This window comes from Dermochelys coriacea, chromosome 1 (genome assembly GCF_009764565.3).
Source record: "Dermochelys coriacea isolate rDerCor1 chromosome 1, rDerCor1.pri.v4, whole genome shotgun sequence".
Lineage (NCBI taxonomy): Eukaryota > Metazoa > Chordata > Testudines > Dermochelyidae > Dermochelys > Dermochelys coriacea.
In genome coordinates, this window is record NC_050068.2 from 143139611 (window position 1) to 143155239 (window position 15629).

The window sequence follows — 15629 nt, forward strand, 5'->3', positions numbered from 1 at the left end:
CTAATACACCCACCTACATTAATAATTTCCCCCCCCACAAAAGAGCAGCGCTCCTTCCTGCCCAACTCATTACTACCCACTGAGATAAAATGACCCCCAACTGTGTAACACCTAATTCATCAACTCCCACCGTTATCTATGCAGTTGCTGTTAATAGTGTCACTCTAGGCTAGGTCACCTGACAGTACTCAGAAGTCTTTTTGCTATGTATGGCGAATAAAGACAGTAACATCTATCATCTTTCTACACTTGATAATCCTAACCTTTTATGCATATGGAGAGATTGCCTTACCACGGACAAATGTGAGAGCTGCCTGTGTATTCCTCACTGTCCCTCAGATTAGAAGATTTTGCTGTATTATATTCTCTGAGGTGGATATTACTGTATGTTTTAGTTTCCCCACCTATGTACAGATTGGCAGCATTACTGGGTGAGTTAGGCTGTGACTTCACTAGGAAAAAGGGTATTTAAGTCATATTAAAATCCTAATGAAGCAGTTATAGTTTTAACCTATCTACGCTGGTCCAGGGCGGTATGCCTGGGGAGGGGGGATGTGAAGGTTTTCCTTTACCAGCTAATATGGGTTGAAACTACAACTTGCCTTATCTACATTAAAATTCTAACATGAGTTACCTTAACATGGGTTAAAAATACACCATTGCTCCCAGATCACAAGACCTGACAGTCTCTGGCTTTTTCACTGCAAAAGAGGTTAGTTTTACATTGAGATACCTAACTCCAGAAACAAGATCAATGGAGATAAATCACAAGTAGTTTTTACCTGGATGAAGCTAGTTGAGGTGAACCTACACCACCACCAGGCTACCTTAGATAAAACCATCAATGCTTTGTCTCCACTGGGATTTTACACCATTAAACATCTTTATGTAAAAATACATTTTTTTTTGGCAGTGAACATGTTACCTATTTCCCTGTGTGGGGGCAAAAGGTGTGCTACAGGCTGTTCTCCTGTGTGATGGAGGGAGGGAGAGAAGAGAGTTTTGCTGGGTGTATTTTCATTCAGTGGTTCCCCTGCTGTGGATGTGAGAGTGGTTGCTGGGCCTGTGACAATATTTTCTCTTCTGTGGGGGCAGCAAGGAAGGGGGCATGTGACAGTTTCTCCCTCTGTGTGTGGAGGAACATGCAGGTAGTTGCTCTGTGTGTGTGTGACCGTCTCTTCCCCTGTGCCAGAAGGGACGTGGAGGATGTTGTTCTGTGTGTGTGTGTGTGTATGAGAGAGAGACAAAAAGAAAAGGAGGACTTGTGGCACCTTAGAGACTAAGGCATTTATTTGAGCATAAGCTTTCGTGAGCTACAGCTCACTTCATCGGATGCATGGCTGTATTTTCCACTGAATGCATCCGATGAAGTGAGCTGTAGCTCACGAAAGCTTATGCTCAAATAAATGTGTTAGTCTCTAAGGTGCCACAAGTCCTCCTTTTCTTTTTGCAGATACAGACTAACAGGGCTACTACTTTGAAACCTGTCATTGTATGTGACAGCCTCTCCCCCCATGCCAGGAAGGACATGGAGGATGTTGCTGTTTGTGTGTGTGTGTCAGTCTCTCCCCCTCCCCCCCCGCCCCGTGCCAGGAAGGACATGGAGGGTGTGGGTGTGGGTGTGGGTGTGCGACAGTCTCACTCTCTCCCCCTGCGACAGGAGGGACATGGACGGTGTTGCTGTGTGTGTGTGTGTGTGTGTGAGAGAGACACACAGTCTCTCCCCCGCCTGTGTCGCTGTTACTCCCCTCTCGTGTCAACCTCGCTCCCCCACACCCGAGCCCTCGCCAGCCTGGGCCCGCTGCCAGGGACAGTTGGCGCACGCGCCCGGCAGCGGGCGGGGCTGCGTGCGAGCGGCTACCGGGGTGCGCGCGCGCGCGCGCGTCAGGTGCTGTCGCCGGGCGCGGAGCTGCCTCCCTCCCTCCCTCCCTCTCAGCCCCCGGCCCCCGTTGGCCGCCGGTGACAGGCGGAGCCGGCCTCGCTGCTGCCCGGCATGAGGGGGGGCGGCTGCGCCCCGGCCCCCGCTCACTAGCCCGGCCGAGCCGCGCACCATGCGGCTGTGCGGGGCGCTGCTGAAGAGCCCCGTCCCCAAGCAGATCGAGCACTACTCGCGCTTCTCCCCCTCGCCGCTCTCCATCAAGCAGTTCCTGGACTTCGGTGAGTGGCGCCCGCCGCTTCCCCCTCCCCGCTAGCCGCGGGGGTGTCAGCCCCAGCTGCCCTCGCAGCGGGACCCCCCCGGGCCGCTCTGTCTCTCGGGGGGGGGGGAAGGGCAATGCGCAGCCGCCCGGTTGAGGGCGGGGCGGGGGGTGGCACCGGCACCGGCACCCCCTGGCTTGCCCCCCGGGGGGTGCGTGTCAGGCACGTGCCTCACCACGGGGCGATGTTGCGCCCAGCCCCGCTGTGGGTGAGGAGGCCCCTCTGCCCCCCTCCCCCGCTGGGCAAGGTGCGCAGCCCGCCCGGCTGCGAGGGGCCGTCGCCGTCGCCGTCGCCGTGCGCGGCCGAGCAGCCTCCTTGCCACGCGGGCTCCTGCGTCCCCTGTGGCAGCGGCCGCTTTCATGCGCCTTCCTCCCGCTGGGAAGACTTCTCCTGGCTGTTCCGGGGGCTCCCAGGAACCGGCCCAGGCAGCTGCACGCCCTGGCTTGCCCTCTGCGCGGCGCCTCTGCGGGCAACCTGCGGGTGTGGCTGGAGCTAGGTACTCGGTGAAGGGTTGCGGAGGCCTGGCTGAGGGTTATTGTTGTTACTACAGCTGAGGAGCCTTGAGAGCTGGAGGGGGTCGGGGGACGGAGAAACTGGCTGCGAGGAGATGTCATACATGAGACAGGGGCTGCTTTTTCTCTGACTGTATGGGCTGTCTTCACTGCAGTGCGCTGCGCGCCAGTTCAGCTCCACTTCACTCCTCGGGAGTTAGCCTAGCTCAGGTGAGAGCAATCGCATTGCAAGGTGTACAGAGTGACTGTACTATCTGCCCAGAGTGCTGCATCCTCATTGCATTACTGACTCAAGCATCAGCAGCGCTTGAGGGTTTTTTTTAACCCATGCTCCCTGAGTGGCCAGCTAGCTTGAGTTAAAAGCGCCACTTAAATCGAGCTAGAGGTTTGTGTGTGTGAACAAGAATTGGGCCAGGGTCACACTTGAGTTGCGTCTCACGCTAACGCTGCGGTGAGGACAAGTCTTATGTCTGTGCAGGTGGTTGGTAGCAAATGTCCTTTTCTCTTCAATTCCTGGAGACCTGTGAGTGGAGTTGTGCCTTTGACTCCTCTAACTCAGCGTGTAGGGTAATGGGCTTTCGTTCATCTTGGTACTCTTGGGAAAAGATATCTGCTTAACTTAAAGATGATCTGCAAAGAATTTTTTAAAATGGGGCTTGTGCTCTCAAACTTCTTCATTTTGTACAATAAAGATCATTTGAAAGGATTTTTCTCTGTTTGCTTTTTGTATTAGATATATCAGGAATGTTGAGTTTGTTCTTCCTTGCTTTTGATGATGGACTTCTGGGGCCTTCAGTATGTTCGTTGAAGGGATTTGAATCCTTAGCAAAGGCTTCCTTTTTTCAAAACATTTATTCATGATTGAAGTTACGTACAAAAAGACAGTTTTAAATAGTCTCATTTAAAATTCCTTCGCCTCTTAGACAACTTTCACTCCCTTGGCTCTTCTGATGTTCCCCAGGCATTTTCTAGGCTTGATTTCCAATTTAAAAAAAATAAGGGGAGGATGAGGAAAAATGTTTTAGTCCTTTATATGCAGTAAAGAAGTAAAATAAAGCACAAAATCATTTTTTCTGTTGCTGTTTATCTTTAAAACAGCCCCTGCTATATCTCTATTAGTAGTTGAAATTTCCTGTGACAGAAATATTAATTATTTGAAGGGAAACTGTCAGGTATCCATAATAACCCCAGAATTAGGTCTGTGTAAATGGGGTTGGGAATAGAATGAAACAACCTAAAATCAATAATGTTTTGTTGGGACTTAAATATTTCTATATTGTGTGTTTGCAACCCAAACAATAAGGTGTTGTTCCAATACAATGGTTCTTTACTACAACTTTTACATCTTTCCCTGATTCCCCTCTGCAGACAACCCAGAAAGTCAAACTGACCAGTCAGCTTTCATTGTTAGCCTGTGTGAGTGCAAAATATCTTTTATTGGACCAGCTTCTGTTGGTGAGAGGAAAAAAGCTTTCAAGCTTACGCAGAGCTCTTCTTCAGGTCTGGGAAACTAACTCAGGCTATGTCTAAACTACAGATTACTTTGGCATAACATATGTCGCTCGGAGCAGAGTTTGAATAATCCACACCCCTGACTGACGTAAATTATACTGACCTAAGCACCAGTGTGGACAGCACTATGTCGGTGGGAGAACTTCTCCTGCCGACATAGCTAGTGCCTCTCTTGGAGGTAGGATTTATTAAGCCGAAGGGAGAAGGGCTTTGGGGCTGTGCTCTAGCTCCAGGCAAAAACCTGCAGCTCCACTGCTCTGGAGCTGCTCCGTGGGCCCCCTCCAAAGCCCTGGAAGGGAGAACTCTTTCCTGTCAGTTTAGGCCATGTCTACACTAGCGATTTTACAGCAACACAGCTGTGCTGCTGTAAGATCACTTGTGTAGCTGCTGTATGCCAACGGGAGAGTCCTCCTGTCGAGCGGTGGTAGCTATATAGGCAGGAGAGCATCTCCTGTCAATATAGCGCTGTCCACACTGGCGCTTCTGTAGGTGTAACTTGTGTCACTCAGAGGGGTGTTTTTTCACACCCCTGAGTGACATAAGTTATACTGACAAAAGGGCTAATGTAGATATAGCCTTAGAGCAGGGGTGGCCAACCTGTAGCTCCGGAGCCACATGCGGCTCTTCAGAGGTTAATATGCAGCTCCTTGCATAGACTGCAACTCCGGGGCTGGAGCTACAGGCGCCAACTTTCCAATGTGCAACAGGGTGCTCACTGCTCAACCTCTGGCTCTGCCTCAGACCCCAGCCACACTCCACTCCTTCCTCCAACGCTCCCATCCCTTCCCTTGAGTCTGCCGTGCCCTTGCTCCTCCTCCTCCCTCCCCCGAGCCTCCTGCACGCCACAGAACAGCTGATGGCGGTGGGCAGGAGGTGCAGCGATGGAGGGTCAGGTGCTGATCAGCTGTGCTGATGGCGAATGAGAGACACTGGGGGTAGGGAGGGAGCTAACGGGAGGGGGGGCTGCTGATGTGTTACTGTGGCTCTTTGGCAATGCACATTGTTAAATTCTGGCTCCTTCTCAGCTGCAGGTTGACCAGCCTGTGGCTCCAGAGCCACGTGCAGCTCTTCAGAAGTTAATATGTGGCTCCTTTGTATAGGCCCCAACTCTGGAGCTACAGGTGCCAACTTTCCAGTGTGCCAGGGGGTGCTCACTGCTTAACCGTGGCACTGCCACAGGCCCTGCCCCCCACTCCATCCCTTCCCACCTCCTCCCCTGAGCCTGCAGTGCCATCCACCCTCCTCTCCAGAGCCTCCTGCACACCACGAAACAGCTGATCGGGAGATGCAGGGTAGGAGGGAGAGGCACTGACTGGTAGGGCTGCCGGTAGGTGCTGGGAGCGGGGGTGGGGGAGCTAATGGGGGGGGGGGTCTACTGATGTATTACTGTGGCTTTTTGGCAATGTACATTGGTAAATTCTGCTCCTTCTCGGGCTCAGGTTGGCTACCCCTGCCTCAGAGCGTCTTCACCAGAAGTGTTATAGCGGTGCAGCTGCTGTTGTGTAGACATAGGACTTGGCTACATTTGCAAGTTAGGGCGCATTAAATCGGCCCTGGGCGCCCTGACTCAAGAGGTGTCCACATTGGCAAGGCACTTAGAGCGCCTGGACTCTGCCGCTGAAGCGCTCCTGGTAATCCACCTCCACGAGAAGCATAAAGCTTGTTGCGCCCCGGCTGAAACACCTGGGTGACAATGTGGACAATGTGTTCCATTACTGCGCTGTTTGTCCTCTGGAAACATCCGATAATGCACTGAAGTCAAGTGGCCACTCTTGTCATTGTTTTGAAGGGCATGGCTACACCAGAAACTTCAAAGCGCTGTAGTGGGAATACTCCCACGGCAGCGCTTTGAAGTGCGAGTTTGGTCGCGCGTGAGCGCTGAGTGAGAGCTCTCCCAGCGCTCCTGGTAATCCACCTTCACGAGAGGATTAGCTCCGAGCGCTGGGAGTATGGCTCCCAGTGCTTGGAGGCTGTCTACACTAGGGCTTTAAAGCGCTCAGACTTGCGTTCAGGGGGGTTATTTTTCACATCCCCCCGAGCCAACAAGTTAGAGCGCTATAAAATGTAAGTGTAGACAAGCCCGAACTTGGCTGCAGGTATACAGATATCCCCTTTCAAAGCTCCGTTTCTGACAGCTGGCATGCTTATGGACAAAACAAACCATTATTGTGGAATGCTGTTGGGGTGTGCGTGTGCGTGTGTGAGAGGCAGGGGTCTGTCGCTTTCTGAACTTACGGGACAGTTGACACACTTTCTGCCCCCCAAAACACACAACATACATGTCTCTCCCCCCACATACACACAACACCCTCCCCCCCATTTGAAAAGCACACTGCAGCCACTTGTACACTGGGATAGCTACCACAATGCACTGCTCTCTGTGGCATTGCAAGAGCTGTTAATATGGTCGCGCCAGTGCACTTGCAGCTGACAGTGTAAACACACAGCAGTGTTTTCTCTGCTGCGGTCTCCGAAGGCTAGTTTAACTCCCAGCACTCTACATCTGCAAGTGTAGCCAAGCCATAGTCTGGGTGTTGCTGCTACATACAAAATGACCTGAAGAAGAGCTCTGTGTAAGATTGGAAAGCTTGTCTGTCTTACCAATAGTAGTTGGTCCTATAAAAGATATTACCTCACCCACCTTGTCTCTCAAATACAAGGTGAAACAGATTGTTTAATATAAGTAGTTCACCTTGAATGGTCCCTTGAAATGTGTGGTAAGTGGCCCATTAACACCAGTCTAGTCATAGGGAGGAAAAGATGGGGGAGCAGCTGGGTGGGGGTGAGGTTGTGAGTGGGTTACAGATTGTAATAAGCCATAAATCCACTGTTTATTCAATCCATGATTTTTAGTATCTAGCTAAGTTATGAATTTAAGCTCCCAGGCTTGTCTTTTGAAAGTGTTGTGCAGATTTCCTTTGAGGACGAAGACTTGTAGGTCAGATGCAGTGATTGCTATGTGAAAAGTGGTTACCCACCACTGATGTGGTGTTTTTATCTTTTATCATTTTCCTGTGAGAGTTCATTTGTACCTCACCCACCTTGTCTCTCTAAGGCCTTGTCTACACTGCCACTTTACAGCACTGCAACTTTTTCGCTCAGGGGTGTGAACCACCCCCTCCTCCCCCAGTGCTGCAAGTTTCAGCACTGTAAAGTGGCAGTGTAGATAGTGCTACAGTGCTGGGAGTGACTCCCCTTGCGGGGGTGGTTGTTTTTACAGTATTGGGAGAGCTTTCTTCCAGTGCTGGTGCCGCGACTACTCCACCACAGAGCTTTAACATTGCCAATGAAAAGATACCCTAATATCTTGGGACCAACACACCTACAACAACACTGCATGCAAAAATATAGACTTTGAAAGTACTACCCTTTCTAATGTGTAACGTAACTTTTTGGTTAAAATAACAATTTTTAACCTGAAGCTGTCCTTTGTCCCTTTGTGAATTTTGCAAGTGTTAAATGTATCTTCACCTGTGGTTTTTTAAAATGTTCTTCTTTGAGTGCTTGTCTTTGCCTGGGTCTACTCTATAAACTTGTGTTGGTATAACTGTGTTGTTCAGGGGAGTACACTCCCCTGAGCAATGCCGTTATATCGACCTAACTCCCAGCGTAGACAGCTATATCAACGGGAAGGCTTCTCTTGTTGACATATTTCAGAGTAGCAGCCGTGTTAGTCTGTATTCGCAAGAAGAAAAGGAGTACTTGTGGCACCTTAGAGACTAACAAATTTACAGCTACAGCTCACGAAAGCTTATGCTCAAATAAATTTGTTAGTCTCTAAGGTGCCACAAGTACTCCTTTTCTTCTTGTTGACATAGCTACTGTCTCTCCAGGAGGTGGAGTACCTACAATGAAGCTTAAGGAGAGAACCTCTGGCAGTGTAGGTAGCATCCTGACTAAGTGCTGCTGCAGCTCTGTAAGTGCAGACAAGTTCACTATTGTGTTCCACTTCTGGTGTGCATGAACCCAGTGTACTGGCGACCACAACACTTTAGCCAGCAGTATCCACCTGTGCTCTTCATGCCCTTGTGGGGACCCCTCAATTGAGGGTATAAAGGGGGCTGAGCGACCAACCAACCCTCAGTTTCTCCTTGTCTCTTGTGGAGCCAGCTAGCTGTCACTTGCACTTGTGCTCCTTTTTACTCCTTTAGTAACTTTTATTGTAAATAATTAATAGTGTGATGTGCAGCTATTAGTATTCAAAATTATACAGTGTTCTCTCAGCCTTCAGTGGTTTGTTTTTTTTAGAGGATTTATTAGGGCATTCCTTCTAGCTTTGGAAATCTCCCCTCACTTGGATGGGTCCTCCATTTAATCCATTAGCTTCATGTTTGTTAATTCTCCAGTCTATGAAGTCTGCTTCCTTGCGACAATCGCTTCAGTACGGAATGGATGAATTACAAATCCTTGTGACTGGAACAGTTTTCTACAGAGACAACCTTATATTCAAACCATACCCTAAATTCCTCCCAAAAGTGGTTTTGGGCTTTCATTTAAATCAATTCATGCACTTAGATGTTTTTTCCTTAAACAACATTCATCCAAAGAGGGGCCCCTTTTTTCCTACTTCAGGCCCTAACTTTTTTTTTTTTAAATGGCTCACATAGTAACTTCCCAAATTTTAAATACAATCATGGCCATTGTAGAGCTCAGTCAAGAAAAATAGATTGAGTTATCAAAAACCCATAATTAAGTGTTTTGGAGCGATTAGGCTAGCAATAGAACTGGGTTGGCCAGTTACCCTAATTTTTCCTTCATTAGGGCTATAGTTCAGCATTAACACATTTGTGAGATGGATTCTGCAGTAATAAAGTGAAATTTAAATATAGCTTAAAAAGTAGGGATGAGACTTTCCCCTCCTTTTTAAAATGACAATATATAAAATTTCAAATATTAAATAGCCACTACTTGGATTCGAGGGGTGGGAAGGAACTCATCCAAATAATTAATGTCCTATGATTAAAGGCTATGGCTACACTACAGCTTGTTGACATAAATTATATCACCCCGGTGTATGAATTAGTCAACCCCTTAAGCGACATAACTTATGGCAACTTAAATGCTGGTGTGGACTGTACTATGTTGGTGGGAGAGCTGTTACCGCCACTCGCGGGGGCTGGAGTAATTAAGCTGATGGGAGAGCTCTCTCCTGTTGGCTTAGAGTGGCTACACTAGAGAGTTTACAGTGGCCCAGCAGCAGCGATGCAGCTGGGCCACTGTAAGCTCTCTAGTGAAGCCATAGCCTTAATTATTTGATTTTGAAGTTAGCAGTGTGTGCAGTGTTGTGGTTCCGGGAACATAACATCCATGAATCAGAACCTATGTTTGTAATGTGCAAAAGAGCTAGCAATGAATGGGAAGGCTGACTGTAGATTTGTAGCAGTCCGTTAAGATATAACGCCTTAGGGGGTGGATTCTCAGACTTCTTCAAATGTCTTAATAGATGAGATTTCCATGTCTTAATATGAGAGGGTCTCATGGACCTCCTTCCCTTTCCATTTCTGTGGCAATTACAGCAATTGCTGTCACAGAAAAGTAATATTCATAGATTCAAGGCCAGAAGTGATCATTGTGATCATCTAGTGTGACCTCCTATATAACACAAGCCACAGAACCTCCCCAAAACAATACAGAGAATATCTTTTAGAAAAACATGCATTCTTTATTTAAAAATGGTCAGTTATAGATAAGGCTACATTTTAGTCATGGGTATTTTTAGTAAAAGTCAGTCACGGCCCTGTGACCTGTCCATGACTTTTACTAAAAATACCTGTGACTGAATCTTACCAGCTGGGAGAGGAGCGCTCCTGAAGACTGCTGCTCCTGGAGGGGGGGCAGCGCAGGGCCCTGCGCCTCTGCTGGGGGGCTGGCCTGGGCCCCCGCAGCCACTCTGGGCGGGGGGCTGGCCCAGGACACTGCCGCTGGTCCTGGACCACAGCTCCAGGGCAGCGCCGGGGACTAGCTGCCTGGGGCTGCCGGAGCAGCGGCTAGTGCGGCTGGTTCCAGGGCTTACTCACAGCTGATATGGCCCTGCGGTCAGCCGCACCTGCCGCAGCAAAATTCACGGAGGTCATGGAAAGTCACGGAAGCTGTGACATCCGTGAATGATTTGCAGCCTTAGTTGTAGAGAATCCACCGCGACCCTTGGTAAACTGTTCCAGTGGTTAATTACTCTAGTTAATGTATGCCTTATTTCCAGTTTGAATTTGTTTAGCTTCAACTTCCAGCCACTGGATCATGTTATACCTACGTCTGTTAGAGTGAAGAGCCTATTATTAAATATGTGTTCCCCATTTAGGTACTTACAGAGTATAAAAACCCATTTCACCTTCTCTTCGGTACATTCAATAGATGGAGCCCCCTGAGTCTGTCACTACGAGGTAGGTTTTCTAATCCTCTAATGGTTCTTGGGTCTCCTCTCTGAACCCTGTCCAATTTTTCAACATCTTTCTGCCAAACATGCCAAATATAGAGGTACAGTACCCTCTCTACTCCTACTTGAGATTCTTATATTTGTACATCCAAGGATTGCATTAGCCCTTTTGGCCACAGCTTTACACTGGGAGCTCATGTTCAGCTGATTATCCACTACAACCCTCAAATCTTTTTAGAATCACTGCTTCCAAGTATAGAGTCCCCATGCTCAAAAAGAAAAGGAGAACTTGTGGCACCTTAGAGACTAACAAATTTATTAGAGCATAAGCTTTCGTGAGCTACAGCTCACTTCATTGGATGCATCCGATGAAGTGAGCTGTAGCTCACGAAAGCTTACGCTCAAATAAATTTGTTAGTCTCTAAGGTGCCACAAGTCCTCCTTTTCTTTTTGCGAATACAGACTAACACGGCTGCTACTCTGAAACCAGTCCCCATACTGTAAGTTTAGCCTATGTTCGTTGTTCTTAGATGTATACATTTACATTGTCATATTAAAAGATGAGTTGTTTGCTTGTGCCCATCTTACAAAACGGTCCAGATTGCTCTATATCAATACCTCTTCTTTTCATTGTTTATCACTCCTCCCAATTTCTGTGTCATCTGCAGACTTTATCAGTAATGATTCTAGTTCATTGATAAAAATGCTAGAGTAGGGCAAAGAATTAATCCATGTGGGACCCTTCTAGAAACACAGCTGTTCTGTGATGATTCTTATTTCCAATTAATTTTTGAGACCTATCAATTAGCCAGTTCTTAATCATTTAGTGTGTGCCATGTTAACTTGTTCTAGTTTTTTTAATCAAAATGTCATGCTGTATGAAGTCAAATGCCTTACAGAAGTTTAAGTATATTACATCAACACTATTACCTTTATCAACCAAATTTATGATCTCATAACAAAGATAGTTTGGCAGGATCTATTTTCCGTAAACCCATGTTGATAGGCATTCATTATATTATTAATCAAGTCCTGAATCAGGTGTTTCATTATCTTGCCTGAGATTGATGTCAGACTGACAGGCCTATAATTACCTGGGTCATCCCATTTACCATTTTTTAAAAATTGTTATAGCTTTCTTCCAGTGTTTTGGAACTTCTCCAGTGTGCCAAGACTTACTGAAAATCATCATTAATGGTTCAGCGAGCTCCGTAGCCAGCTCTTTTAGAACTCTTGGGTGTAAGTTATCTGGACTTGCTTATTTAAAAATGTCTAACTTTAATAGCTGATGTTTAACAATCTCCTGAGATACCAGTGGAATGGGAAGAGTGTTATCATTTGAGATGACTACATCATCTACTTTTTTCCAAAATACAGAACATAAATGTTTATTGAACACTTTTACCTTTTCTGTATTACTATTGATAATTCTTCCATTTCCCTCTAGTAGTGGACCAATACCATTGTTAAGATTCTTTTTTGTATCTAATATACATTAAAAAACTCCTTCATATTGTCCTTAACTCTGCTGGCCATAGATGTTCCCTTTTGTCCCTTTGCTTCCCTTATCAATTTTCCACATTTCCTAGCTTCTGACTTATCTTTATTACTGTCAGCTTCCCCTCTTTTTCCATTTGTTAATTTTTTTTTATGTTTTAGATTCATAGATACTAAGGTCAGAAGGGACCATTCTGATCATCTAGTCCGACCTCCTGCACAGCGCAGGCCACAGAATCTCACCCACCCACTCCTACGAAAAACCTCATCTGTGTTTGAGCTATTGAAGTCTTCAAATCGTGGTTTAAAGACTTCAAGGAGCAGAGAAGCCTCCCTCAAGTGACCCATGCCCCATGCTACAGAGGAAGGTGAAAAACCTCCAGGGCCTCTCCAATCTGCCCTGGAGGAAAATTCCTTCCCGACCCCAAGTATGGCGATCAGCTAAACCCTGAGCAAGATTAACCAGCCAGATACTACAGAAAATTCTTTCCTGGTTTTATAGCTGCCTTCACTTCCCCTCTAAACCAGATCGGCTTTTTGACCAGTAAACCCTTCTTCCCCAATTGTGGTTTTTTTGGGTATCTAATAAAGTATTCTTAAACATTCCTAATTATCTTTCACATTTCTCTAACTAAATTCTTCCTCCCAGCTGAAAGGTCATCTTTGTTTTCAGCTATGTGAAATTGGCCATTTGAAAGCTCCAAGTATGTTGGAAATAATTTTCCTAATAAGTTTTTAAGGTATATCATGACTCAGTTTCCACACAAGCATTCCTTTATTAGTCCAAAGGCCACTTGTTGCTTACATCTAAAATACAAATCTAAGCATATACATGCCTATATTCCATATCCTAGCAAAATTACAGTTATAAGCACTGGCCAAAATATTTACAACAGGATCAGGTGTGGGAGGTATCTTCCCATTGTGGTGTGACTCAAGGGGGAGGGGGGATTAAGGAAAGTTCTGACAAAAAGCATAGGAAACCATGGGTTTTTCCTTCACTGTAACAAACAACTGATGTCATTGCTGGTAATTGAACCTTAGCTAAGGCCAGATGAAGTCCTGTTCTTTACACTGATCAAGACAAGATTAATGACTGGGCCTCTTTCTTCAAGGCTTTCTTATCTCATTTTACCATATTTCTTCCTAACTAGAGAACTAAGCATTTCTTTATAATAACCTAAACAAACCAAATATATACTGCACCAGTTACCGAATAAACCATATTTCCTGTAGTTCTATGACCTCATCCCTAATTTAAATAATATAATACTGGTATTTCAAGAGTCGCTACAAGTTTAACACAAACAATCCCCCCAAAAGAAGGAAATCATAAGAAAGGTCACATGCTTTTGGCCTGTTACTCATGCTAATATCTAAACCTCCCCATCCAGGGCTTAATTTGTCTCTGCACTTGCCAGGGCTGAGTAAATCTGTGAAAAGTGATATTTGTATGTTTGTTAATATCACTTTTTACAGCAGATGTAGTAGTTAGCTGGGAGGCTGTGAAAAGTGGTATTAGTGTACAAGTATCAGGTTTCATAGCAGCAGACTTACCAGCTAGTAAGTCTTTTATAAAAAGTGACCAAAGAAGCAAAAGAAACAACAAAAAATACAAGAACGTGCAAAACACCTTATTTGTGTTTCTATTCTGTTAAGGTCCAATAAAGAATAGAGACCACTGTACATGATTTTTATTATTGAGTGTGCAAAAAAATACCTACGTAAGTAAATTACAATGATTCGGACACGTGTACATATTTATTTGTTTTTCCTAAAATTAAATATTTTAGGAAAAATTTTCAAAGTGGCCACCAGCAAGAGTTGGTGGCCGCATGCTGCTGCCCCTCCTCCCAGCACCAGCAGAGGGCCTGGGCCACACGCCACCGCTGCCCTCCCTCCACCCCACTCCAGCACCAGCGGGGGTCCCGGGCCGCCGGCCTCCACCTGTGGTGCCCCCAGACCAACCCTCGAGCACCTGCGGCCCGCCGCCCAAGTTTTAATTAGAGGTATATAGTAAAAGTCATGGACAGGTCACGGGCCATGAATTTTTGTTTACTGCCCATGACCTGTCCATGACTTTTTTACTAAAAATACCTGTAACTAAAATACAACCTTTCCCCATGACTAATGAAGTATTATCCTGTGATGGGGCACTCTTTCTGAGTGGAATAGAATAGCCATAAGAAAGCAGAATGGAACTTGGACTGAAGCTGAGGCTTGCTCTGTTTTTAAGATTTTAAGAACCAAAGGTGGGAGCTCTGGGAGTAGGAAGGATTGGGTCTTACTCCCAACATCTGCTTCCTCCTATCCTCTGCTTGTGTTGTGGAGCATCTCTAGCAGAAATCGCATGACCAACCTGGCTTCCTTCACAATTAATTTATTTTCTCATTCTCCACTTTTGCCATCTTCCTAGCTAACCAATTCTGTGTTTCCAACTTATTGAATCCCATGTTCACAATCCCAGCTGCCTTTTTGCCAACTTTAACTCACTCCTCAACCCCCTACCCTCTTCCTTTCTCTCTGCATAGAGTCTCTTGCCAGTTTCTTCCAAGAGAAAATTCTTCCTTTCCCTCTTACAATTTTTCTCCACCTCTCATCACAAACACGGAAGTTTCTCATCTGCTGCTCCTGGTGTAATCCCTCCTTGTGCCCCACTGACCCCATCCCATTTCCTGATCTCCCCTTTCCCCATTCTCATCCCCTTGCTTACTCTTTTCCTTAATTTGTCAGTCTCCTCTGGCTCTTCCCTACAAAATACAAGAATGCTTAATTCTCTCCCATTTTTAAAAAAAACATCCTTAAACTCACTTCCCTCCCAGTTACCAACCCATCCACCTTATCATTTTCATCTTTAAGATCATTGAATGCTCTGTTTACAATCACTGTTTGGAATTCCTCTACTCCAGTTCTATTCTAGTGTGTGTCTAGTCTGACTCCCACCCCTTCTGCTTCACTGAAGTCACTTTAGCCAAAGTCTCTAATGTCTTCTAACCCAGTGCTTCTCAAGCTATCTGATGTGGGGGACTGGCAATTTTTTTTTCCAATTTGCGCGCAGACTGGCTCACGGACCAGCACCGGTCCACAGACCACCACTTTGAGTAGCATTTGTTCTAACCAAATCTCAGAATCTGAACTCCATCCCCATTGTCCTTGACCTGTTAACTGCTTTTGATGCAGTCAGTGATGTTTTCTTAATGAAATTTCATCCTCCCATGGCTTCCATGACTCTTTCCTCTCCTAGTTGTTCTCCTGCCTCTCTGATAACTTCTTTAACATGTCCTTCAGAGGATCATCTTCATCCCCCTCTCCAACTTTCTCTTAAGTTTCCTCAGGTCTCTGTCTTGGTCACATTCTCTCTTCCCTCTAAACCTTATCTCAGACTAATCTCACCTGTCAACATAAATTCTGTGACAAAGACACAGATCTACCTCTGTCCTCCAGTCTTCTTTCCTGTACAGACCAAACTCTGACATCTCCACATGGATGTCTAGCCATCAATTCAAGCTCTGCATGGCTAAAATGGAACTCGTAATCCT

The 15629-nt window shown here is 46.2% G+C and overlaps 1 protein-coding gene across 3 annotated transcripts in view; it reads left to right on the forward strand.

Moving 5' to 3' along the window:
* The first annotated feature begins 1832 nt into the window (after positions 1–1832).
* PDK3 (pyruvate dehydrogenase kinase 3) overlaps positions 1833–15629 on the forward strand; it is a 102594-nt gene continuing 88797 nt past the window's right edge. Inside the window, exon 1 of one of the 3 annotated variants that reach the window (XM_038392577.2) lies at positions 1833–2157. In XM_038392577.2, the coding sequence (XP_038248505.1) occupies positions 2052–2157 (106 nt within the window). In that variant the 5' untranslated portion in view covers positions 1833–2051. Of the gene's footprint in view, positions 2158–2759; positions 2919–15629 lie in introns of those variants that run through there. The other 2 variants (XM_043504970.1, XM_038392596.2) reach the window with 2 other exon arrangements.